At 53.1% G+C, this 25,217-nt stretch overlaps 1 protein-coding gene across 1 annotated transcript in view; it reads left to right on the top strand.

Annotated features, from left to right (window-relative positions):
- Positions 1-25,148, top strand: part of LOC116827371 (von Willebrand factor A domain-containing protein 5A-like) — a 26,954-nt gene extending 1,806 nt beyond the window's left edge. The window contains exons 2-18 of the mRNA XM_032784840.2: positions 913-972; positions 1,130-1,332; positions 2,673-2,895; positions 7,557-7,729; positions 8,349-8,463; positions 13,646-13,818; positions 13,920-14,008; positions 14,144-14,288; positions 14,857-14,936; positions 15,548-15,662; positions 15,864-16,028; positions 20,674-20,777; positions 21,165-21,373; positions 22,275-22,454; positions 23,711-23,847; positions 24,408-24,534; positions 24,994-25,148. Of these exons, the coding sequence (XP_032640731.1) occupies positions 933-972; positions 1,130-1,332; positions 2,673-2,895; positions 7,557-7,729; positions 8,349-8,463; positions 13,646-13,818; positions 13,920-14,008; positions 14,144-14,288; positions 14,857-14,936; positions 15,548-15,662; positions 15,864-16,028; positions 20,674-20,777; positions 21,165-21,373; positions 22,275-22,454; positions 23,711-23,847; positions 24,408-24,534; positions 24,994-25,073 (2,358 nt within the window). The 5' untranslated portion in view covers positions 913-932 and the 3' untranslated portion in view covers positions 25,074-25,148. The remainder of the gene's footprint in view (positions 1-912; positions 973-1,129; positions 1,333-2,672; positions 2,896-7,556; positions 7,730-8,348; positions 8,464-13,645; positions 13,819-13,919; positions 14,009-14,143; positions 14,289-14,856; positions 14,937-15,547; positions 15,663-15,863; positions 16,029-20,673; positions 20,778-21,164; positions 21,374-22,274; positions 22,455-23,710; positions 23,848-24,407; positions 24,535-24,993) is intronic.
- Positions 25,149-25,217: the final 69 nt, after the last annotated feature.

The raw sequence follows: 25,217 nt of genomic DNA, 5'->3' as shown, positions 1-25,217 counted from the left end.
CACCCCCCACACTGTCCAGCCCCCCTTCCGTCCGTCTGTCCATCCTCACTCCCTTGCACTATCCGACCTCCCCACCCTTTCTGTCAGCGGCGTATTATCGCCTAGGCCAGCAAGGCCTAGGCCTAGGGCGGCAAATTTGCTCACGCCCCCTCCCCAACTCCACCCCTTCCCCAAATCCCTGGCCGGCCCCTCCCCCAGGCGCGCCGCGCTTCCCCCTTCCACCTCCCTGCCAGACTTGCCACACGAAAGCGCTGGGAGGGAGAAGTGAGTAGCAGCGCGCTTGGGGGATAGCGGAGGTGACTTGGGGCCAGCGGGCGTGGGGAGTAACTCTTGGGGGGGGCAGGGAGCCGCTCCCCACCCAGCTCACAATCACTCCACCTCCGCCATCCTCTGAACGTGCCACATCTCCTCCTCCCTCCCAGGCTTGCCGCAGGGGAGCAGAGGCGAGCTGGCGTGGGAGGGGGAGGGGGGGCAGCAAATTTATTAATCTGCCACTGCCTTCTGTCCATCCTCACCCCCCCACGCACTGTTCAGCCCCCACTTCCATCCGTCTGTCCATCCTCACCCACACCCACTGTCCAACCCCCCCTTCCGTCCATCTGTCCATCCATCCCCATTACCCCCTCCATGCACACATTTCTACATCCAGCTCCCAGCTGTGCCCTGGTCCCTGCCTGCCCCTACTTTCTGGAGGCTGGCGCCCTGTGCAGGAAAGGGAGCCTGGAGGGCCTGAGAGGAGCCATCACTCTGATCTCTGAGCTAGGCCCATGAGCCTGCAGGACTCCCTGCCACAGGACCTGGCTGAGCAGGGAGGTGGGGCTGGGGTCTCAGCACCGTTGCTGGGGACACTTGCTGTGCTCATCAGTTTCCACGGGAACCCTGTATCTCACCACACACCCTTCCCCTGCACAGATCCCCGACCCCAGACCGAGATGATGAGCTGCGGCCTCCTGAACAGTTCCAATGAGCCGGGTGAGTCAGGGCGGGGGGGAGGGGTCCTGTGACTGATGCCCCACTCCCCTGGAGTCCATAGGGGGTGTTGTTGGGGGGGGGGCATGGCTGACATCCCCCTTCCCCGGCACCCATGGGGGTCAGAGGGGCCCCTGGCTGATGTCCGTCTCCCCCCCAGTGCCCCTGCGCAGCAGTTCGGTGACAGTGCTGATCCGAGGCTTCGTGGCAGATGTGAGCTGTGAGCTGCTCTACAGGAACGAGGAGCAGGCGCCCGTGGAGGCCGTGTTCGTGTTCCCCGTGGATGCCGAGGCGGCCGTCTACGCCTTCCAGGCCCGCCTGGGGGGCACCTGCATCCAGGCCCAGCTCCGAGAGAAGAAACTGGTACCGGGGGCAAGGGTCCCATGGGAGAGAGATGGTACCAAGGGGGCAGGGTATGGGTACATGCTGGCTTGGGGGCAGGGCAGGGGGATCTCGGAGTGATCCCATCTCTCCCCATAGGTGCAAGAGCTGTACAGGGACGCACTGGCTGGGGGGCAGGGCAGGGGAATGTTGGGGGAATGGGGAATCTCAGGGTGACCCCATCTCTCCCGGCAGGTGCAACAGCTGTACAGGGACGCACTGGCAGGGGTCAGGGCAGGGGAATGTTGGGGGAATGGGGAAGCTCGGGGTGACCCCTTGTCTCCCGGCACACACGAGCTGTATGGGGACACCCTGGCAAGGGGATCTCATGGGATAAGCAGATCTCAGGCTGACCCTGTCTCTCCAGGAGGTGCAGGAGCTGTTACTTCTGGGGGAATTAGGCACCAAAAAAATAAAAATTCTGTGTACAATATTTTAAAATTCTGCATATTTTTTTGTCAAAATAACACAGTATAATCACGCCAGTTTCCATTATTTTGTTAATTTATTTCAAAATAATGTCAGCAAGTTCGTCTGTAACAACACAAACCAAAAAAAAAGATTCTGGTAAAGTTTTCCTCAAATAGATTCCTTTCTAAGCCTATTCACACAGAACTTGGTGTAAGAATTTATTGAAACTACAATATAGAATTTCCCGTCCCCCGTCATGAGCAGCACAAAGGCTTCGGGGCGTCAGGGGTAATGGAGGAGCTGAGAGAGAGGGAAGAAGTCTGGAGTGAACCTTGAAGAATGTTGGGGGTGGGGGGGAGAAGTATGGAACAGGTGTTTTGTGGGGGAGGGATTGTTAGGGAGTTGAGGAGCCTCTCCCATGCAGACCCTTGGCTCACCCCAAGCCTCTCCCATTCAGTCAGGCACATCTGCCCCTGTCTCCACACCCCCCATCGGTCTCTGCAGCCTCCTCCCCCATCCCTGTGTGTCCCTGCAGCCCCCTTCCCCTGTTACCACATGGCCTTGCAGCCCCCCTCCCATTCAGTCCTTGGCTCAATGGTGTCACCCCACTAGCTCCTGAGCCCACAGCCCAGTCTCTTCCTCCCCACCAGCCCTTCTGAACCCACCCTGTGACCCTCCCTGCTGCTCCAATGCTACAGCAGCCTCTGGTGGGTGAAGGTGGAACTACAGCAATTCTTGGGCAGAATGTATTTTCAGCCAGTGGGGATTCTGTGCCAGACGTGAATTCTCTGCATATGCAGTTGTGCAGAATTCCCCCAGAAGTAACCTGTACGAGGATGTGCTGTCCAGGGGACGGGGCAGGGGGATCTCATGGGCCGGTGGAACTCGCGGTGACCCTGTCTCTCCGGCAGGCACAAGAGATGTATGGGGACGCGCTGGCCGGGGGGCAGAGCTCCTTCTTGCTGCAGCAGGAAGGGGCCGGGGGCGACGTGTTCAGCTGCTCCCTGGGGAACCTGCCCCCTGGGGAGGAGGCGACGCTGACCCTGTTCTACGTCTGTGAGCTGCCACTGGAGCCCGATGGAGCTGCCCACTACATGCTGCCAGCCGTGCTGCGCCCCCGCTACACTCCCCATGGTGAGACCCACAGATACTCCTGCCACATTAGCCTGGTGAGACTCATAGTCCCCAACACCCTCACTGCACACCCTACAGTGAGTTACCCCACCATCTGTAACCCCTCCAAAGTCCCTTAGCCCCTGCTACGTACCCCACAGGGAAAGACCCACATAGATCCCCATAGGCCACTACTATGTGCCCCATGTTAAGTGCCCCCCCCCCCAACCCTGCAGTCCGTGCCGCAGGGTCTGTGACCTCCCCCCGGGCCCTCTCCTGATCACCCAGCATCCCCCCATGCCCTTCAATGGGCCTTTCCCCCCGTAGAATCGTAGGACTGGAAGGGACCTCACAAGGTCATCTAATCCAGTCCCCTGCACTCGTGGCAGGATTAATTATCTAGACCATTCTTGACAGGTGTTTGTCTAACCTGCTCTTAGAAATCACCAATGATGGAGATTGCACAAGCTCCCTAGGCAATTTATTCCATTGCTTAACCACCCGAATAGGAAGCTTTTCCTAATGTTCATCCTAAACCTCCCTTGCTGCAATTTAAGCCCATTGCATCTTGTCCTATCCTCAGAGGTTAAGAAAAACATTTTTTCTTCCTCCTCTTTGTAACAACTTTATCCATACTTGAAAACTGTTCTCATGTCCCCTCTCAGTCTTCTCTTCCCCAGGCTAAACAAACCCAGTGTTTTCAATCTTCCCTCATAGGTCATGTTTTCTAGACCCTTAATCATTTTTGTTGCTCTGGCCTCTCCCCAATTTGTCCACATCCTTCCTGAAATGTGGCACCCAAAACTGGACACAGTACTTCAGCTGAGGCCTAATCAGTGCAGAGTAGAGCAGAAGAATTACTTCTTGTGTCTTGCTTACAGCATTCCTGCTAATACAGCCCAGAATGGTATTCGCTTTTTTTTGCAGAAGTGTTACACTGTTGACCCATATTTACCTTGTGATTCACTGTGATTCCCATATCCTTTTCCACAGTACTCCTTCCTAGGCAGTCATTTCCCATTTCGTATGTGTGCAACTGATTGTTCCTTCCTAAGTGGAGTACTTTGCATTTGTCCTTCAGACCATTTCTCCAGTTTGTCCAGATCATTTTGAATGTTAATCCAATCCTCCAAAGCACTTGCAGCCCCTCTCGGCTTGGTATCATCCGCAAACTTTATAAGTGTACTCTCTATGCCATTATCTAAATCATTGATGAAGATGTTGAACAGAACTGGACCCAGAACTGATCCCTGCGGGACCCCACTCGTTATACCCTGCCAGCATGACTGTGTATGACCGGTTGGATCACAGAAACCCTCTTGGGAGCTACCACCCGAAGTGCCAAGACTACTTTTACCCCTGCTTTTCTGCCAGCTCAGGACTCCAGCACCCTGTCTTGCTGAGCCAGACACTTCTGTTTGCTCCAACAAAGACCCAGGGTCTGAATTACTTGCCCCAAAGCTGCAGGTTAACCTGAAAGCAGCTAACAGAAGTGGCTTGTCTTTAGCACTTGGATGCCCAACTCCCAATGGGGTCTAAACCCAAATAAATCCGTTTTACCCTGTATAAACCTTATGCAGGGTAAACTCATAAATTGTTCACCTTCTATAACACTGAGAGAGAGATACGCACAGTTGTTTGCTCCCCCAGGTATTAATACACACTCTGAGTTAATTAATAATTAAAAGGTGATTTTATTAAATACAGAAAGTAGGATTGAAGTGGTTTCAAGCAGTAACAGACAGAACAAAGTAACATACCAAGCAAAATAAAATTAAATGCACAAATCTATGTTTAATCAAACTGAATACAGATAATCTCAGCCTCGGAGATGCTTCAGTAAGTTTTTTCCTCAGACTGGACACCTTCCAGGCCTGGGCACAATTCTTTCCCCTGGTACAGCTCTTCTTCCAGCTCAGGTGGTAGCCAGGGGATTCTTCATGATGGCTCCTCTTCCCTCTTTGTTCTGTTCCACCCTTTATATATTTTTTGCATAAGGCAGAAATTCATTTGTCCCTCTCTGGGTTCCCACCCCTTCCTTCTCAATGAAAAAACACCAGGTTAAAGATGGATTCCAGTTCAGGTGACATGATCACATGTCACTGCAAGACTTCAAGCCTTCATTCCTCCCACCCTGACTTGCAGGAAGGCCTGCCTACAAACAGCCATCCAGTCAATTGCCCTGGTTAATGAGAGTCATCAGGATTCCAAACCACCATTAATGGCCCACACGTTGCAGAATTACAATAGGCCCTCAGAGTTATATTTTATATTTCTAGTTTCAAATACAAAAGTGATAAATTTATATAAATAGAATAATCACACTCAGTAAGTAATAAGCTTTCTAATGATTCCTTACAAGAGACCTTTTGCTTGAAGCATATTCCAGTTATATTACATTCACTCATTAGCATATTTTTATAAAATGATATAGGCTGTAATGTCACACTGTGAACCACTGATAACTACTCTCTGGGAACAGTTTTCCAACCAGTTTTGCACCCACCTTATAGTAGCTCCATCTAGGTTGCGTGTCCCTAGTTTGTTTAAGAGAAGGTCATGGGAGACAGTATCAAAAGCTTTAGTAAAGTCAAGATATACCACATCTACTGCTTCCCCCCATCCACAAGGCTTGTTACCCTGTCAAAGAAGACTATCAGGTTGGTTTGACAGGACTGGTTTTTGACAAATCCATGGTGACTGTTACTTATCACCTTATTATCTTCTAGGTGTTTGCAAATTGAATGTGTAATTATTTGCTCTGTTATCTTTCCAGGTACAGAAATTAAGTTGATTTGTCTGTAATTTCCCAGGTTGTCTTTGTTTTCCCTTTTATAAACAGACACTGTATTTGCCCTTTTCATCTCTCCCATCTTCCATGACTTTTGCAAATATAATTGCTAATGGCTCAGGGTATCTCCTCAGTCAGCTCCTGGAGTATTCTAGGATGCATTTCATCAGGCCCTGAGGACTTGAAGACATCTAATTTGACTAAGTAATTTTTAACTTGTTCTTTCCCTATTTTAGTCTCTTCTGATCCTACCTCGTTTTCACTGGCGTTCACTCTGTTAGACATCCAGTCACCACCAACCTCCTTGGTGAAAACCGAAACAAAGAAGTTATTAAGCACCTCTGCCATTTCTGCATTTTCTGTTATTCCCCACCCCCCAATGAGTAATGGGCCTACCCTGTCCTTCATCTTCCTCTTGTTTCTAATGTATTTGTAGAATGTTTTCTTGTTACCCTTCATGTCTCTGGCTGGTTTGATCTCATTTTCTGCCTTGGCCTTTCTAATTTTGTCCCTACATACTTGTGTTATGTGTTTCTATTCATCCTTTGTGATTATACCGAGTTTCCACTTTTTGTTGGACTCTTTTGATTTTTAGATCACTGACGATCTCCTGGTTACTCCAGGGTGGGCTCTTGCCACACTTCCTATCTTTCCTATGCAGTGGAAAAGTTTCCTCTTGTGCCCTTAATACTGTGTCCTTGAAAAACTGCCAGCTGTCTCCAGTTGTTTTTCCCTTTAGACTCACTTCCCATGGGACCTCACCTGCTAGCTCCCTGAGTTTGCTAAAGTTACCTTCCTGAAGTCCACTGTCTTTATTTTGCAGTTCTCCCTCCTACCATTCCTTAGAATCATGAACTCTACCATTTTGTGATCACTTTCACCCCAGCTGCCTTCCACTTTCAGATTTTCAATCAGTTTCTCCCTATTTGTCAAAATCAAATCCAGAACAGCCTCTCCCCTGGTAGCTTTCTCCACCTTCTGAAATAAAAAATTGTCTCCACTGCATTCCACAAACTTTTTATCTAATCTGTGCCCTGCTGTGTTATTTTCCCAACAGATGTCTGGGTAGTTGAAGTCCCCCATCACCGCCAAGTCCTGTGCTTTCAATGATTTTGTTAGTTGTTATCTGTTTAAAAAAAGCCTCATTCACTTCTTCTTCCTGGTTAGATTGGCTGTAGTAGACCCCTACCATGGCATCACCCTTGTTTTTTACCCCTTTTATCCTTACCCAGAGACTTTCAACAAGTCTGTCTCCTAGGTCCATCTAAATCTTAGTCCAAGCATACACCTTTTTAATATATAAGGCAACATCTCCTACCTTTTCCCCTGCCTGTCCTTCGTGAGCAAGCTGTACCCTTCTATCCCAATATTCCAGTGATGAGTATTATCCCACCAAGTCTCTGTGATGGCAACTATGTCATAGTTGTGTTTATTTACTAGCATTTCGAGGTCTTCCTGCTTATTCCCCCATACTTCTCATCTTCATATACAGACATCTAAGATACTGATTTGATTTCCCCCTCACTCCCACCAGTTCTGTCTTGTCTCTCCTTTATCCCTCCCATAACAGCCCATGCTCCCCCCAAATTCCAAACCTTCTCCCAGGTCTCCATGTTCTTAACTTACCTGTGGGCTTTGGTCACCTGCCCCCTTCAAACCTAGTTTCAAGCCCTCCTCACTAGGTTAGCCAGTCTGTAGCCAAATATGCTCGTCCCCTTCCTAGCTAGCTGGGCCCCATCTTAGCTTAGCAGTCCTTCTTCCTGGAACAGTATCTCGTGGTCAAGAAAGCCAAAGCCCTTCTGGTGACACCATCTTCACAGCCAGGCATTCACCTGCAGGATGCATCTGTCTCTGCCTGGGCCCCATGCTCACCATGTCTCTCTTTCTGCAGGGTGGGAAGGAGAGGACGTCACCCAGGGAGTTCCACGAGTCCCGCAAGGGGAGCTGCCCTACACCCTGAGCCTGAGCGCCACGCTGCAGTCAACCCACGGTATCGACCGCGTGCTCTCCAACTGCTCCCTCTCCCTCCTGAACTACACGGCTGGGAACCGGACCAGTGCCCAGGTAAGGGCTCACCCGGACACTTGGGTCCCCACTATCCCCACTGGGAGGGTCAGTATGGGTGAGTGACTCTGAGCAGGGGGGTGATGGGGGCTCTGGGCTGAGGGGTGGGTGCCAGGGGACTGGGCATGGGTCCTGGGTGAGAATATACAAGGATGGGAGCTCTGGGACAGGCGTGGGGTGGGTCCCAGAGACATGCGGGGGGGCGGGGAAGAGTGTTGAGCGACACCAACAGATCCGGGGAACTGCCCACGTTCTCTGGGGAAAATCTCGAGCTGAGACCAGCCTGTGGGGGTGAAATCCTGGACATTCAAGGGGTCCTGGTTCCCTTTGCTTTCTGGGAGTTTCCCTCTCCTTGATTTTGAATGGAAGAAAATGAGGAGGGCGGGAAAATATCACCCCCAAATTGGAAAGATTTAGCCAAACAAAGTCAGAATTTTCCCAGTGTTTTCTGCAAGAAGAGTCAAGTCCCTGTGTTGCCTTTGGGGTGTTTTTCCCTCCCTCCCTGCCTCCCTCCTAACCCGGAGTTGCTCCCTCCCACCGGCTGCATGGGGGGCACTGAGCTGGGAATCCTGCCCCCCCCAGGAGCCGAGGGGAGGTGACAGTGTCTGTCTCCCCCCAGGTGTCTCTGGCCGAGGCCCCCCCATGGGACCGGGACGTGGAGCTGTTAGTGTATTACGCGGAGCCGCACAAACCCAGCACAGTGCTGGAGGTCGGGTTGCCCGGAGCAGAGCCAGGTGTGGGGGTCTTGCACCCTGCTGCCCCTGGCTGGGGGGTGGGAATGAGGGGGTCCATGGGGTGGGGATGTTGGGGAGGGGTGTTCTTGGGGGCCTGGCGCAATGAGGGGGATGGTAGAGGAATGGGGGAATCCTAGGGGTGATGGGGGTTCATGCTCAGAGAGGTGCTGGGGGAATCTGGGGGCGGGGTTAAAAAGGTCATAGAGCAGATTTTAAACTAAGGGCTGGGGGGAAGCCGACAGGTGCAGAGGATTACGTGGTTCGGACAGAGGGAGAATCTGCTGATGGAGACTCTCTATATCCTAGTACAGAGGAGAGGATGGAAAATGATAAAATACAGGTAGGATCTGATCAGAAAGTCAAATGAAAGAAAGTCTCATTCAATTACAGCATGTAATGGCAGACAGCTAAAAAGTGACAAGTTTTTAAAGGGCTTAGATACTAGTCCTAGAATTCTAAATAATAAGATGGGTGAACTAGGGTGCCATGTACTTAATGAGGATATTGATATAAAAGGCATCACAAAAACTTGGTGGATGGAGGATAATCAATGGGACACAGTAATACCAGGGTACAAAATACATCAGAAGGACAGAACAGGTGGTGCTGGTCAGGAAGTGGCACTATATGTGAAACAAAGAATAGACTCAAATGAAGTAAAAATCTTAAATGAACCAAACTGCACCAGAGAATCTCTATGGATAGTAATTCCATGCTCAGATAAAAAGAATATAGTAGTAGGGAGATACCACTGACTGCCTGACCAGGATGGTGATAGTGACTGTGAAATGCTCAGGGAGATTAGAGAGGCTATTAAAATAAAGAAAATCAGTAATACTGGGAGATTTCAACTATCCCCATATTGACTGGGTACATGTCACCTCAGGCAGAATGCAGAGATAGTTTCTTGACACCTTAAATGACTAGTCCTGGAACCCACAAGAGGAGAGGCAGTTCTTTATTAGTCCTTAGTGGAGCACAGGATCTGGTCCAAGAGGTGACCATAGCTGGGCTGTTTGATAATAGTGAGCATAATATAATTAAATGTAACATCCCTGTGGCCGGGAAAACACCCCAGCAGCCCACCATAGTTTCAAAAATGGGGAACTACACAAAACTGAGGAAGTTAAACAGAAATTAAAAGGTACAGCGCCAAAAGTGATATCCCTGCAAGCTGCATGGAAACTTTTTTTAAAAACACCATAATAGAGGCTCAACTTATACGTATACCTCAAATTAAAAAACATAGCAAACCAAAAAAGTGCCACCATGGCTGAACAACAAAGTAAAAGAAGCAGCGAGAGGTAAAAAGGCGTCCTTTAAAAAGTGGAAGTTTTAAGTCCTACTGAGGGAAAAAGAAAGGAGCATAAACGCTGGCAAGTGAAATGTAAAAATACACTTAGGAAGGCCAAAAAGGAATTTGAAGAACAGCCAGCCAAAGACTCAGAAAGTAATAGCAAAAATGTGTTTAAGTGCATCAGAAGCAGGAAGCCTGTTAAATAACCAGTGGGGCCACTGGACGATCAAGATGCTGAAGGAGCACTCAAGGAGGATAAGGGCATTGTGGAGAAACTAAAGGAATTTGCATTGGTCTTCACAGCTGAGGATGTGAGGGAGATTCCCAAACATGAGTCATTCTTATTAGAGGACAAATCTGAGGAACGGTCCCAGATTGAGGTTTCATTAGAGGAGTTTTTGGAACAAATTGATGAACTAAACAGTAAGAGTGACCAGGACCAGATGGGATTCACCCAAGATTTCTGAAGGAACTCAGATATGAAATTGCAGAACTACTAACTGTGGTATGTAACCTGTCATTTAAATCAACTTTTGCAGCAGATGACTGGAGAATAGCTAATGTGACACCAATATTTAGAAAGGGCTCCAGAGGTGAGCCTGTCTACAGGCCAGTAAGCCTGACTTCAATACCGGGCAAACGGGTTGAAACTATAGTAAAGAACAGAATTGTCAGACACAAAGATGAAGATGATTTGTTGGGGAAGAGTCAACATGGTTTTGAGAGGGTCAGCAAGCATGTGGACAAGAGTGATCCAATGAATATAGTGTACTTGGACTTTCAGAAAGCTTTTGACAAGGTCCCTCACCAAAGGCTCGTAAGCAAAGTAAGCTGTCATGTGATAAGAGGGCAGGAATAAATGGTCAGTTCTCAGAATGGAGTGGGGTAAATAGTGATGGGACCAGGGCTGTTCAACATATTCATAAATGATGTGGAAAAAGGGGTAAACAGTGAGGTGGCAAAATTTGCAGAAGATACAAAACTGCTCAAGATAGCTAAGCCCAAAGCAGACTGTGAAGAGTTACAAAGGGACCTCACAAAACTGAGTGACTGAGCAACAAAGTGGCAGATGAAATTCAATGTTGATAAGTGCATAGTGATGCACACTGGTAAACGTAATCCCAACTATACGTATAAAATGACGAGGTCTAAATTAGCTGTGACCACTGAAGAAAGATCTTGGAGTCATTGTGGCTAGTTCTCTGAAAACATTACTCCTGCGAGCATTCTGCGCCAAAACGTTAAAAATTCTGCTCCAAAAATATAAAAATTCCACGCACCATGTTTTAAATTTCTGCAAATGTTATTTGTAAAATAAATGTAGAGGCTCCAGCCTGGTAGTAGGGAGCACCAGCCACTGGCTGCACAAAGGTGGGAGATCACTGTGCAGCACTCCCCCGGGACACGGACTCAGCGCTGAGGCTGCACCCAACCCTGACAGTGCAAGGACCGGGCCTACCCCAAAAACACCCCAAGGCTCTGCCCTTCTGTGCCAGACACACCAGGTGTGGGGCAGGCAGTCTCAGCAAGGCAGGATCCAAGTGTGGGGGGATGCAGGTGTGGGTTGAGAGGGTTCTGTGTGGGGCAGTTTGGGTGCGGGCAGCTCAGTGGGGGATCTACAGACGAGGGGATCTGAATGCACAGGAGCTTGTTGAGAGGTTCTGGGTGCAATGGTAATGGCAGTCTGCAGTGGGGGTCCAGGTTAAGGTGGTTGGGGCTCAGCAGGGTGGGCTTGGTGTGGAGGGATAGAGCTTATCTGGGGGTCTAGGTGTGGGTGGCTCAGTGGGGTGGGGATCTAGATGCAGCTGGTTGGGGCTCAGTGGGGTTGGGATCTGAGTGCAGATGGCTTGTTGGGGTGGTCCAGGTGCAGCGGGAGCGGGGCTTATCAGAGTAGGTTCTGAGTGCGGGGGGGGTGAGGCTTGGCGGGAGGGTCTGGGTATGAGGGTGTCTGGATACACGTGGGTTGGACGGATGGGGGAGCAGCTCCCTGTACAGGGATCCCTCCCCCTTCAGCTGACAAGCAATGGGTGCAGGAAGTGGTGGTGGGGTTGGAAGAGATTGCAGAGCTTCCTGCAGCTGGTGGAGAAATCTGGGGGTGGGTCTGACCCGGCCCTAATTGCCCTGCCGGGGAAGAGGAAGTCCCGACCTTCCCAACCCAGCCGAGACTAGCAGCTGAACCCAGCAGAGGGTAGGAGCCACTAGCTGGGTCTTTCCCAGTCCTGCCCCCTGCCCCACAGTGATTTACCTCTCCGCTGGCTGCCCTGGGCACCTGAAACATATGGCTGAGAGGGTCACATGACCACTCTTGTGGCTTCCCTTTGCTTCCCCATCAGAAAGTCATTTTTTTGTAGGGAAGCGAGGAAATCTGCACTGGACATAAATTCTGCACATGCGCAGTGGTGCCGAATTCCCCCAGGAGTAAAACCCACTGAAAGTGCGGTGGCAATCCAAAAAACAAACTGAATGTTAGGAATCGTTAGGAAAGGGATAGATAATAAGATAGAAAATATCATATCGCCTCTAGATAAGCAGTTCTCAAACTGTAGCAACCCAAGGTCCTCCATTTTGATTTTAAAAATTTTGAAGACCCCCTGCTTTGCCCCTTGCTGGTCAGTGAGAGCTGCAGAGCCAGGACTCAGGCGGGAGCAGTGAGCGGAGCCTCACAGGCCGCCCAGGCACCTAGGGGCCACAGGGAGCTGACAACCGCTTCTGTGTTCAAGGAGGGAGGGGGAGGAGTTGGTCAGCGGGACCCATGAACACCATGGAGTTCCCTCACAGACCCCCAGGGGTCCGTGGACCCCAGTTTGAGAAACACGGCTCTAGATAAATCCACGGTTCGCTCTCATATTGAATACTGCGTGTGGATGTGGTCGCACCATCTCAAAAAAGATGTATTGGAATCGGAAAAGGTTCAGAAAAGGGCACCGAAAATGATGAGGGGTATGGAACAGCTGCCATATGAGGAGAGATTAATAAGACTGGGACATTTCAGCTTGGAAAAGAGACGACTAAGGGGGAATATGGTCAAGGACTTTAAAATTATGACTGGTGTGGAGAAAGTAAATAAGTGTTACTTACTCCTCTTAAACACAAGAACCAGAGGTCACCAAATGAAACTAATAGGCAGTGGATTGAAAACAAACAAAAGGAAGTATTTCTTCACACATTGCACAGTCAACCTGTGGAACTCCTTGCCAGAGGATGTAGAGAAGGCCAAAACTGTAACAAGGTTCAGAAATGAGCTAGATAAGTTCATGGTCCATCAACAGCTATTTGCCAGGATATATAGGATGGTGTCCCTAGCCTCTGTTTGCCAGAAGCTGGGAATGGGCAACAGGATGGATCACTTGACAATTCCCTGTTCTGTTCCCTCTGAAGCGCCTGGGATTGGCCACTGTTGGCAGACAGGATACTGGGCTAGATGGACCTTTGGTTTGACCCAGTCTGGCTATTCTTATAATTATGGGTGGGTGTTGAAGGAGCTGGGGATGAAGTGTGTGCAATGGCTGTGGAGACCAGAGCGAGGTGTCTCGGCAGAGCTCGGGGTGGGAGGACAGGGTGCCTGGGAGCAGGTAGACACTGGATGCACTGCAAGTTTGGAGATATGGGGGATGGAAGGGCAGGTGCTGGGGGGGTGATCATTGGGGGCAGTGTAGAATCTAGGGGGAAGGTGTGGGGGGAGGGACAGAGAGGTGGCATTGGGGCTCTGGGGCAGTTGAGGGATGCTGAGGGGATGGTGGTGGTGGGGATCTAGGGAGAGAGTGATATGGGGGGAGGGACAGAGGGATGGGGCTCTGGGGCAGTCAGGGGGGCCTGGGGCTCTCACCGGCTCACAGGACTCTTCCCATGCCTGCTCTATTTGGGGCCGGCCCCATCTCCCCACAGGCTCACTAATGGGTGACCCGGCCGTGATGATGACCCTGCTGCCCAGCCTGCCCGAGGCAATGCCGGGCCAGAGCTCAGCCGGGGAGTTCATCTTCCTGCTGGATCGCTCCGGCAGCATGGAGTGCCCCATGGACGGCCGAAACCGCTCGCCTCAGCGCATCGACAGCGCCAAGGTACGGCCAGGCGGGAGGCCGAGCTTGATGGGCCTGTGAAGGGGAGCAGCTCAGGCTGGTTGGGCCTGTGGGGGTGACTCCATCTGTTTGTCTGTCCCCAGGAGACCCTGGTCCTGCTCTTAAAGAGTTTGCCCCTGGGCTGTTATTTCAACATCTACAGCTTTGGGTCTCAGTTCGAGTCCTTCTACCCGTGAGTTCCAGGGGGGCCGAGTGCTGCTGGCTGAGTTGGGGCAGGGCGGGCTGGGGTTGGGGGCAGGGCTGGCTGGGGTCCAGATGTCCCTGTTTCCAGTTGTCCTGGCCCCTGAGCCCTTGGCGCTCCCCACAGGCAGAGCGTGGCATACACCCAACAGACCATGGCCAAGTCCCTGCAGCGCGTCCAGCAGCTCCAGGCTGATCTGGGGGGCACCGAGATCTTGGCGCCGCTACAAGCCATTTACCGCAGCCCCTGCCGGGACGGACACCCACGCCAGGTATCGGGCAGCCACAGGGCATCCCGGGGGCTTGGAAAGGGGCTGGGACTGGGGGGAGCTGATGGGGGCTTGGAGGGCAGGGGGGCTCAGACTAGGACTGGGGCCGGGGGACCAGTGCTTCTGGGTGTGGGAGCAGGCCATGGTAGGCAGGAGCTGGGGGGGTACCTCTGTATAGAGCTGGGGGGCAGCACTGGATGCTGCGCCCAGTTCTGGGGGGTGTCTTGCAGCCGGGGGCAGAGGAGGTACATGGTGGGGGGCAGGAGGGAGCTCCCAGAAAGGTGCCCACAGCAGTCAGGCAGGTTAGTGTCTCCAGGGTCCAGGGAAGAGGCGACAGTTGGGGTCACAGAGTCAGGGGTCCCTGTCTGTCAGCCCCCCACACACACGCATATCCCCCCGAGGAGGCCTCTGGCAGGTAGGGAGGAGTACCGGGGGGCATGTCTCATGGGGCAGGGGGTCTCTGGGATGGGGGTCAGTTGGGCAGGCTCTTTGAGGGCTGCCTCCGTTCCTGGGGGGGCGTCTCCAGGGGGATTTAGGGTCCCCGGCTCTGACAGCGTCTCTCCCCCGCCAGCTGTTTGTGTTCACGGACGGGGAGGTGGGGAACACCCAGGAGGTCATCAGTGAGGTGCAGCGTCACCGGGGGGCCCACAGGTAACAGGGGCACCTGCCCCACAGCATTCCTTTCACCCTGCCCCCAAGCGCTCTCCGAGCCCTGCCCCCTAACCCTGCCTCCTAGTGACTCCACACCCTTCCCCCTAGCATCCCCACAACCTTACTGTCATGTTGTACCAGCCCGAGCGCGCGGCGGCCCTGCAGCAGGTCTGTGATATGCGCACTGGCGCTAATCAATCGTAACCTGTCACACAGCGTCATGCCTGTCGCCCAGCCCTGCCGGCTTGGGGACTGTCTGCCCCACAGCACCCCTCAACCCAGCCCCCAGCCCTGCCAGGATGGGAACCCGCAAACCTTGCCTCCCATTATCTCCCCAAAGCTGCCTCCTGCCCTGCTGACCTGGAGACCCTCCAGCAACCCCAAACTCTCTCCCTCCAGCCCTGCCAGCATGGAGAACCTCTACCCCTATCATCTCCCCAACCCTGCCCCCCAGCCCTGCCGGCAGAGAAACCCCCAACTCCAGCATCTGCTCGTCCCTTCACCTCACCCTGCCCCCCAGTCCTACTCACCGCTCTCCAGCTGCCCCCCAGCTCTGCCCCTGCACATCCTGTCTCCAACCACCCACACTCCCGGACTCTGCCCCCCTACAGGTGCTTCTCCTTTGGCATCGGGGAAGGGGCCTCCACGGCTCTGGTCAAAGGCATCGCCCGGGCAGCAGGGGGCAGTGCTGAGTTCATCACGGGCCAGGACCGCATGCAGCCCAAGGTCAGAACCCAGGAATCCAGGCTCCCCCAGCTCTAACCCACCAGACCCCACTCCCCTTCCAGAGCTGGGAGAGAACCCAGGAGCCCTGACTCCCAGGCCCCCCGCTCTAACCCACCAGTCCCCATGCCTCCCCCCCGCCCCATGCCAGGGTAGGACCCTGGTGTCCTGGCCCCACCCTGACTGTTCCGATCTCTCCCCCAGGCCCTGCAGTCTCTGAAGTGGGCCCTGCAGCCAGCTGTGACTGGGATCTCACTGAGCTGGGATCTGCCTCCCGGGTTGGAAGCGGCACTGCTGGGCCGGGGCCCTGAGGTGATCTTCCCTGGGCAGCGGTGCCTCATCTATGCCCAGCTCCGTGGGCAGCCCCAGGTGAGAGAGCAACCTCCCACACACACACACACAGTACGCCCCCAGGGCTTGGGATCAGTGACTGAGCCAGGAACCTCCCATCCCCTCCTGGGTGGTAACTCTGAAAGAAGCAGTGAGAAGTAAAAAGGCATCCTTTAAAACGTGGAAGTTAAATCCTAGTGAGGAAAACAGAAAGAAGCATAAACTCTGGCAAGTGAAGTGAAAAAATATAATTATGACAGTCAGAAAAGAATGTGAAGAATAGCTTGCCAAAGACTCAAAAAATAACAACAAAAAATTTTAAGAACATCAGAAGCAGGAAGCCTGTTAAACAACCAGTGGGGCCACTGGACGATGGAGGTGCTAAAGGAGCACTCAAGGATGATAAGGCCATTGCGGAGAAACTAAATTAATTTTTTGCATCGGTCTTCACAGCTGAGGATGGGTCTGGAGGGAAGGATTCCCAAACTGAGCCATTCTCTTTAGATGACAAATCTGAGGAACTGTCCCAGATTGAGGTGTCATTCGAGGAGGTTTTGGAACAAATTGATAAACTAAACATGACTGGAGGATAGCTAATGTGACACCAAATTTTAAAAATGGTTCCAGAGGCAATCCCGGCAGTTCAGGCCAATACGCCTGACTTCAGTACCCGGCAAACTGGTTGAAATTATAGCAAAGAACAGAACTGTCAGGCGCATAGGTGAACAGAATTTGTTGGGGAAGAGTCAACATGGTTTTTGTAAAGGGAAATCATGCCTCACCAATCTACTCAAATTCTTGGAGGGGGTCAAAAAGCATGCGGACAAGGGGGATCCAGTGGCTATAGTGTACTTGGACTTTCAGAAAACCTTTGACAAGATCTCTCATCAAAAGCTCTTAAGCAAAGTAAGCTGTCGTGGTGTGACGATGTGGTTCTGGCAGGACCCAACTGAGAGTGCCAATTCAGGACCAATTGCTTAAACAGGGCAGTCACAGCCCAAGGCTGGGGTTTTTTCACCTCTAAGGTAAACCAAACCAGCCAGACAAAAATGACTTCGGTTTCACCCCACTGGCTAACCACAAGTCGCCACAGCAGCTTTCCTTAGACACTCCAGTTTCCCAGAGTCACCCCAGTGCCACTCGTCCTGGGAGTTTGATGGTTATACGAAACACACCACCAGTAAAATGAAAAGGTTTCTCTTGATCCCGAAAGGACAGTCCCAGACTCAGGTCATATACACGATCAGATCTTACCCACTAAGATCACACTGTTGCCATCCTTTTAGAATCTAAATCTAAAGTTTTATTCGTAAAGGGAAAAAAGGTAGAAATGCAAAGAGCTAGAATTGGTTAAATGGAATCAATTACATACTAGATGGAAAGTTCTCTACTTAGGCTTGTAAGCAGTTGATGGTAGTAAACTGCAGGTTAAAACTTCAGGTCTTCTGGACTCCCCCTGCTGGGATGGGCATTCAGATACCTGTTGTGCAGAGCTTCAGTTGCTAGCCAAGTCTCCAGAGGTTAGGAAGCAGGATTGAAGACAAGTGGAATGAGGCTCAGCCGTACACAGGCCTTTTCCAGTCGTAAGTACACTTTCTTTGTTCTTACATGTGGAAGTTACAGCAAAATAGAGGCTGCATGTCCCTGGGCCAGTTTCCGCACACCTCTGATTCACAAGCTATATCTCCTCCTCTCATGGGTCAGTGTGTCGCTGATGTCCGTAATGCGCATCGAAGCAGGACTAAAGCGAGCTAACACCAACTCTGTCTAGGATCTTCTCCGCCAGTAACACAGCACAAGTTTGAACTACAGAACAGCTACACCAATATTCATAATTCCTCTAACTACAAAATGATGCAGAACGTACACGACAGCATAATCATAACCAGTAACCCGTAACCTGGTCTTAGACACCTTATATGACCCCCTTTACATAAGATTTGGTGCCACTACAGGACCTTGGTTGCAACCCATGTTCTGTGTGGTCCCATTTTATATCAATAACGTCACACGTGGGATAAGAGGAAAGGTTCTCTCATGGATCAGTAATGTTGCAGAAATGTCAGGTCCGCCTAGCTGAGAGCCAATGATAGCCAGACAGGGATAAGGAAAAGTTGCTTTATTCTGCAGAAGAAAAGAGAGCCTTGTACCTTGGTACAAAGAACTCTGCCTTACTCAAATTTCACAAACCTTTTATACGCATTCAGACAAAGACCCTTGTGTGTTAACACTTGATTGGTGGTTGTCAAACTCCACACTCTGTTATCTATTCAGTAAAAACTGGTTTGAAGCAAGTTTTCTCTGCCTTGAGGCAGAAAGAAAAAGATAGTTCAAAAATTCAGGCTACTGTGTCCGTGAGGCTTCTGCCCCCCGCTACTGGCTGTTTGTAAACTATTAAGGAGGGCCAGCCGCTTGTAAGCTATTAAGGGGGCCAACAGTAGCTTTCACAGTAACATGTTAAAAGATAGGAAATGAAGAGTAGGAATAAATGGTCAATTTTCAGAATGGAGAGAGGTAAATAGTGGTGTCCCCCAGGGGTCTGTATTGGGACTAGGGCTGTTCCAACGTATTCATAAAGGATCTGGAAAAAGGGGTAAACAGTGAGGTGGCAAAATTTGCAGATGATACAAAATTACTCAAGATAGTTAAGTCCCAGGCAGACTGCGAAGAGCTTCAAAAGGATCTCGTAACATAGGCAGGGAGTTATGTGGGCCTGTGGTGCCTGTGCTCCACCAATATTCAAGAACATGGTCATGGTTCCAGCAATGTTTGGGCTTATATTTAATCAGAACCATCCTGTCCATGGGATGGGACGGTGCAACCGCCCTGGGCCCCACACTTCAGGGGGGCATGGGATCCAGGGAAGCCTGGGGGCATAACAGGGTGCCTGGCATTGGCTGCAGCAAGGGGCATGGTGCCAGCAGCAGCAAGTGACCCAGCCCTGAGGTGCCCTGCTCTGCCCATCCCAACTCCACCTCTGTCCCCAAGCTCCCGCCCTACCACTTTCCGGCTTCTGCCTCCTCCCCCGAGCGATGCTGGGAGCCAGCGGGGCAGAGCGCAGCGGGGCAGGGTGGGTCCAGTCACTTGTTGCTGCCATCGCCAGGCTCCCTGCTATTCCCCAGGCCGTCCTGGACCCCGCATCCATCTGAAGCGCGGGGCCCGGGGCAGTTGCCCTGGTCAGTCCTATGGACTGGACTGCTCTGCTTGGACCCATTCTGGGTACCACCAAAAATTATACAAACCTAGGTGACTGGGCAAAAAAATTGCAGCTGAAATTCAGTGTTGATTAATGCAAAGTAATGCACATTGGAAAACATAATCCCAACCCTACATATAAAATGGTGGGGTCTAAATTAGCTTTAACCACTCAAGAAAGAGACCTTGGAGTCATTGTGGCTAGTTCTCTGACATCATCCACTCAGTGTGCAGCGGTGTCAAAAAAGCAAACAGAATGTTGGTAATTATTAAGAAAAGTATAGATAATAAGACAGAAAATATCATAAGTTTTGCCTCTATATAAATCCATGATACATCCACATCTTGAATATGGTGTGCAGAGCTAGTCACCCCAACTCAAAAAACTTATATTGGAATTGGAAGTTTCAGAAAAGGGCAACAAAAACGTTGAGGGGTATGGAACGGCAGCCATATGAGGAGAGATTACTAAGACTGGGACTTTTCAGCTTGGAAAAGAGACAACTAAGGGGGGGGTGTGATTGAGGTCTATAAAATCATGACTGGTGTGGAGAAAATGAATAAGGAAGTGTTATTTACTCCTTCTCATAACACAAGAACTAGGGGTCACCAAATGAAATTAGTAGGCAGCAGGTTTAAACTGTTGGAAGGCAGGATACTGCGCTAGGTAGACCTTTGGGTCTCACCCGTATGGCTGCTCTTATGTTCTTAATGATGGCCATTGGGCTGGAGTTCTCTGTGCTACTCCAGCCCCATCAATCACAGTGGGAATTGTTAACTCTGACCCCTAATGAAGGCCATTGGGCTGCAGGTCTCTTTGCTACCCCAACCTCATTCATCTCAGTGGGGATTGTTGACTCCAAGCCCTAATGATGGCCATTTTGCTGGAGGTCTCTATGCCACCCCAGCCCCATTGATTTCACTGAGGAATGTTAACTCTGACCCCTAATGATAGAAGTTGGGCTGGGGGGTCTCTGCACGAGCCTGGCTGCACTGATCTCAGGGCAGGTCTACGCTATATATTTACTTTGGCACAGCTGCGCTACTGTATCACATCTGGTAAAGACACTCTAAGTTAATGGGAGTAACTCTCCCGCCAACATGGCTCTGTATCCATGGGGGGCTAAGGTCTGTGTAACTATGTCGCTCAGGGAGCTGAAGCTCAGGGGTGTGGATTTTTCACACCTCTGAGTGATGTAGTTATACTGAAGCATGTGCTGTAGATGAGACCTCCATGGGGATCGATAACTCTGTTCCCTACCAGTGACCACTGGGCTGGAGGTCTCTGTGCTACCCCAGCCCCATCGATTTCAAAGGGGGTCATTATCTCCTGAGCCTACTGATGGCCGTTGGGCTGACTAGGCAGCCCCCTAACTGCTGTGAATTGGGCGTATTTACCCCCTTTGTTCTGTAACCTGGGTCTGGGGGGGTCCCTAGGCATCTTCTTTCCCCTCACACTCCACCTCTGATCCTCTTTCTCTGCCTGCAGCCCCCAGACACTGCCATGGGAGGCGTCACCCTGCAGTACCGCATCCAGGACCAGACTTACAAGGAGACGCTGCAGTTCCCTCTGCAGCCACAGGATGGAGACAGGTGACAGCAATGCTCCTTTGGCTCCCAGTACCCCCAGGTATCTAGGTCCTGCCCCGCCCCATCCCCACCTCCAACAGGACAGGAATGGGAGGAGACCTACCTCAGCTTACTGAGGAAAGCAGAAGTCCTGGATCCCAGCCTCCCTGCTGTAACCACTAGACCCCACTCCCTTCCCAGAGCTGGGGCTAGAACCCAGGAGTCCTAGCACCTAGCCCCCTGCCCATGACCACTAGACCCCACTCCCCTCCTGGAGCCACGATAGAACCCAGGAGTCTTGGCTCCCCACTCCCCCAATACAGTATCCCACTAGCCCCTACTCCCCTCCCCACAGTGGCTGGAACCCAGGCCTCCGGGGCTCATCCCCCTGACTCTCTGTCCCTGGCACAGGCTGCCCGTTCACCGGCTGGCAGCCAAGTCGCTGCTGCTGGAGCTGGAGGGGGCTGTGGACACCGGGTCGGAGGGGGACCGGCGCCGGGCGCTGGAGACCAGCCTGAGCTCGGGGGTCGTCTGCTCCCTCACGGCCTATGTGGGGGTGGACACAGAGCGGGGGCAGCCGGTGCAGGGGCCACTGGTGAGACGGGACATCCCGCTGGCAGGTAACCCTGGAGGGGTCGGGGATCCCGGCACTGGAGGGTGATCAGCATCTTGGGGGGCTCAGGTGGGAGGGGGAACCAACCTGGCACTGTGGGGGGAACCTGGTGCCGGGGGGAGGGAAGGGGGAGGGAATTGTGGGAAGGATCCCAGAACAGGAGGATTCCAGTGTGAGAGGAGGGACCCAGAGGCATTGGAGGGAGAGCATCATGGCTATGGGCTAATGTCCCTTTGCTCTTCTCCCTGCCCTAGCTCCCATGGGGCTGTGCTGCCCCCTCCTTGTCCCCCCAGGGTGACCTCAGTGCCCCCGTCCCCAGGGCAGGGGGAGAGCGGCGGGCGCTAGCCGGGTTGGACGGGGAGCAGCCCGTGGGGCCTGGCCCATCCCAGCCAGGAGAGTGGGGCCTGTGGGACAGACGGACAGATGGACCCAGAATGGGAGACCCAGAGACCGAGAATCTGACAGTCGGACCCAGACAGAGAGACACAGACAGGTGGGGACCGGAGGGCCAGGCGCATCGCTGTCATGAGCAGGCCTGGCTAGCGGGGGCTTCTCGCTCCCCTCCCCCAGCATCCTGCCCTCGTCCATGGGGTGCAACACCCGCCCCCCCACCCCCTGGGGCTTGATGAGGGGTCTAAGCTGGGGGAAAGCTGCAGGGAAGGGGCTCGATCCAGGGGATCCCAGCTTCGGAGGAAAAGGCTGGGGCGAGATCCTGACTCTGAGGGAGCTGCGGGGAGAGAAGGATGGGGCTGGGTCTAGGGGGGTCCCAACTGGGGGGGCATGAGGGAGGGGTCCCATCAGTTCGTTGGCTCTGGGTGCTGTGGGGGGGGGGGCATTTCCCTTCCTTCTCTTAGCTTGTCTCTGTCCGCATGTCTCTGTCCCTCTCTGTCTGTCTGTCTCACCCCCAGGCTTCGGGGCTGCACCCCACATGTGGAAGATGCAGGGTTTCAGCAACACGAACTTCAACCCCCCCATGCTCATGTGCTGTTCCGCCTCTATACCCACGGGCTTGGACGAAGATCTCTGCTTTGCATCCACCGACTGCGCCGAGGACTTCGTCTTTGATGACTACAGCTTGTATGTGCCAGGTGAGAACCGCTGCTCATCCTCCATCCTCACCAGAGCTCCCCATGGCCAGTACGGGCTTTCTTCTCCCCCGGCACGGCTCCTCCTGGCTCTCTCGCCATCCCGAAGCGCAGCTGGGGGAGCCCCCGACACGAGGGCAGGAAGTCCTGCACACACAGCGCCCCTCTGGAGACCGCGTCCCAGAAAGGGAGGGGCCAGGGCTGGGAGCCAGGACTCAGAGATGGGGGGAACACCAGGATGACACTTCATTGGGTCAGAGACAGACGTGCCCTGACGGTCCCAGAGCTGGGCAAGTGTTTAACAACTACATAGAAAGTGAAGGAAATTCCTGAGCAAAACAGCAGTGTGACGCTGGGGGCGGGGGAATCCGCAGCTGATTTTTTTTAAGTGTCGGAACGTAAATGATCTTCCAAGAAAATGGAAAAAATAAGGAAACTCCCAGGCAATAAACTCTGTGAAGCTGGAATTTGGGGGGTGAGTTTGTATCAATGAGCTAAGTGTGGGGAGGGCCCAGCTGGGCAGCGGAGGGGGTAATCAGTCGCTTTTTAGTAACAGAAATGTCGCTGGGCAGTTTTCTCTGAAATGAGCTCAGCTAAATTCCCAGACAAAAATACCATGTGAAGCTGGGCCCAGGTGAGTACAGGTGAGTTCAGGGGCACAGATCGTGGTTGGCCCGGTCTGGTTTCTCAACAAAGAAGCCCACGAAAGGCAGAAATGTTAAAGTTAAGGCTCCCCTTAAACCTGAATGTGAAGAGTGTGGAAATACAACCTTGCTGTAGCCCAGGTAACCTTAGCTCTGCCTCATAACCCTGGCCCAGGCATAGCTATAGTATCATGCAGACTGTGTAACATCCCGTCTCCACTATACCCTTAGATGCTTCTGTGTTTCCCCAGATTGTCTGTATCGCAGGTTGTAGTGCGGGATGGTCTCGGGATCAGATTGTTTTTGAGAAACACCCTTGGGTTGTGAAATTAATGACTGGGGCTGAGACATTCATGGGGCCCAAGGGACTTTGGTTCCCAACTCCAACTGCAAATTAGTTGTCATCCCATGGGTGCAGAAAGGGGCAGAGTTGAGGGTGCCCACGGAGGGGTGAAGGGCGCAGAGGAGTAGATAAAGGAAGCCCCTGGAGGGGCAGAGTTCAGGATGCACAGAGGGTCACAGTTAAGGTGGTTTGTCCCCCAGCCTGGACAGGCCACGTTGCTGTTCTGTACCCATAACCCTGTGCAAGAACCATCTCACCACGTCTCTCCTTAGAGCGGGCGCCGGAAGAGTCTCCCCTGCTGAGGCTGGTGTCTCTGCAGAATGCTGACGGCTCGTGGGACCTGGACCCCTGGCTGGCCGCCGCGCTGGGAGTGAGTGAGACCGACACCAGGGAGAGGATGCCCAGTAAGGTGAGTGCAGGAGGCAGAGGAGAAGGGAGAGATGGAGGACAGATGCCATGAGTTGGGCCTGTTCTCTGCTCCTAGATGAGACTGGGCGTGACCCAGGCGGAGGGGGTGGGTCTGAGGGTGACTGGTTCAAATGACCCCTGAATCTGGAGCCCAGTGGGGAGACGGGCCCACAGTGGGGAGCTAGAACCCCCTTGCAGGGAATCGGAGCGTTGGATCGAGGGGGCCCAGGGCTGAGGGGGGACATGAGGAGGCCTAGGTTGGGTCCTCTGTGAGGCTGTCTCCCTACTCCTGGGAATCCCACCGGGCATCTGGGTAGGGGGTCCATGGTGCTAGAGCAGGGGGGGCTGGGAACCCTCTGAGTTTGGGGAAGGAGCAAGAGCGCTGGATTGGGGGGTCCCCTGGGCAGGGGAATGGGGACAGTGCTGGGAGAGCAGAGGGTTCCCTAGGGCAGGGGGATGGGAGCAGCGCTGGGAGGGTTTCAGGGGGATCCCCGGGGCAGGAGCAGTGCTCGGGGACAGGGGCTGGGCGCTGTCTCAGGCTGTGTCTCTCCCCCACCACAGGACGTGGCCCCCGGCGTTTGGGCCACGATGCTGGCCGTGGTCTGGCTGCACGGCCGGGCCGTGGGGCAGCGTGACGAGTGGGAGCTGCTGGAGGCCAAGGCTGTGGCCTGGGTGCGGGGCCAAGCAGGTGAGACGGGAGTGGGGGTCAGGGACAGGGCCCAGACCCTCTACCGGAGAAGCCCTGCCCCATAGCCTCCCCACCCCTGAGGGACCTTCTGTAGACTGTCCCACAGCCCAGCCTGCCCCCCACAAGATCCCACAAGCCCACAGTACCAACCCCACCCCATAGGACCCCACAGTTCAGTCAACCACAGCCCTGGGATCCTGCGCCCCATGGGTCCCAGGGCCCCCTGCCCCCCAGCATCCTAGCAGTCTCTGGCACCCAGCCAGACCCCCAGAGGCCTGCAGTCCCAGGACAGACAGGTTCCCAGCCCCTGCTCTCCCTCCCCCCCAGTTCCCCAATGTCAGTGCCCCGGGCTGTGAGCTCTCTGCCCTTTGTCCCTCATTCCCTGGTTCGTGTCTCCTCCTCCCCCCCATCCCCTCGTTCCCCAGGCTGATGTCTCCCCCGACCCTCTTCTCATTGCAGGGCCCTGGCTGAGCAAATGTCTGGAAGCCGCCAACACCCTGCTGGGCTGCAGCGTTGGTCCTGCTGTCTTCGGGCTCTGAGCCCCCCCGGATCCCTGTACCCCCCCCTGCAAGCTACCCAGGGCCTCCTGCCCAGCTGAGCCCCCCCTCTCCCCTCCTTCCCGGAACCATACCAATAAGTCTTTTATGTTACTTCAACCCCTGTGTTCAAGTGACCCTATCACG

Source organism: Chelonoidis abingdonii, chromosome 14 (genome assembly GCF_003597395.2).
Source record: "Chelonoidis abingdonii isolate Lonesome George chromosome 14, CheloAbing_2.0, whole genome shotgun sequence".
Lineage (NCBI taxonomy): Eukaryota > Metazoa > Chordata > Testudines > Testudinidae > Chelonoidis > Chelonoidis abingdonii.
This window is presented reverse-complemented; position numbering and strand designations above follow the sequence as displayed.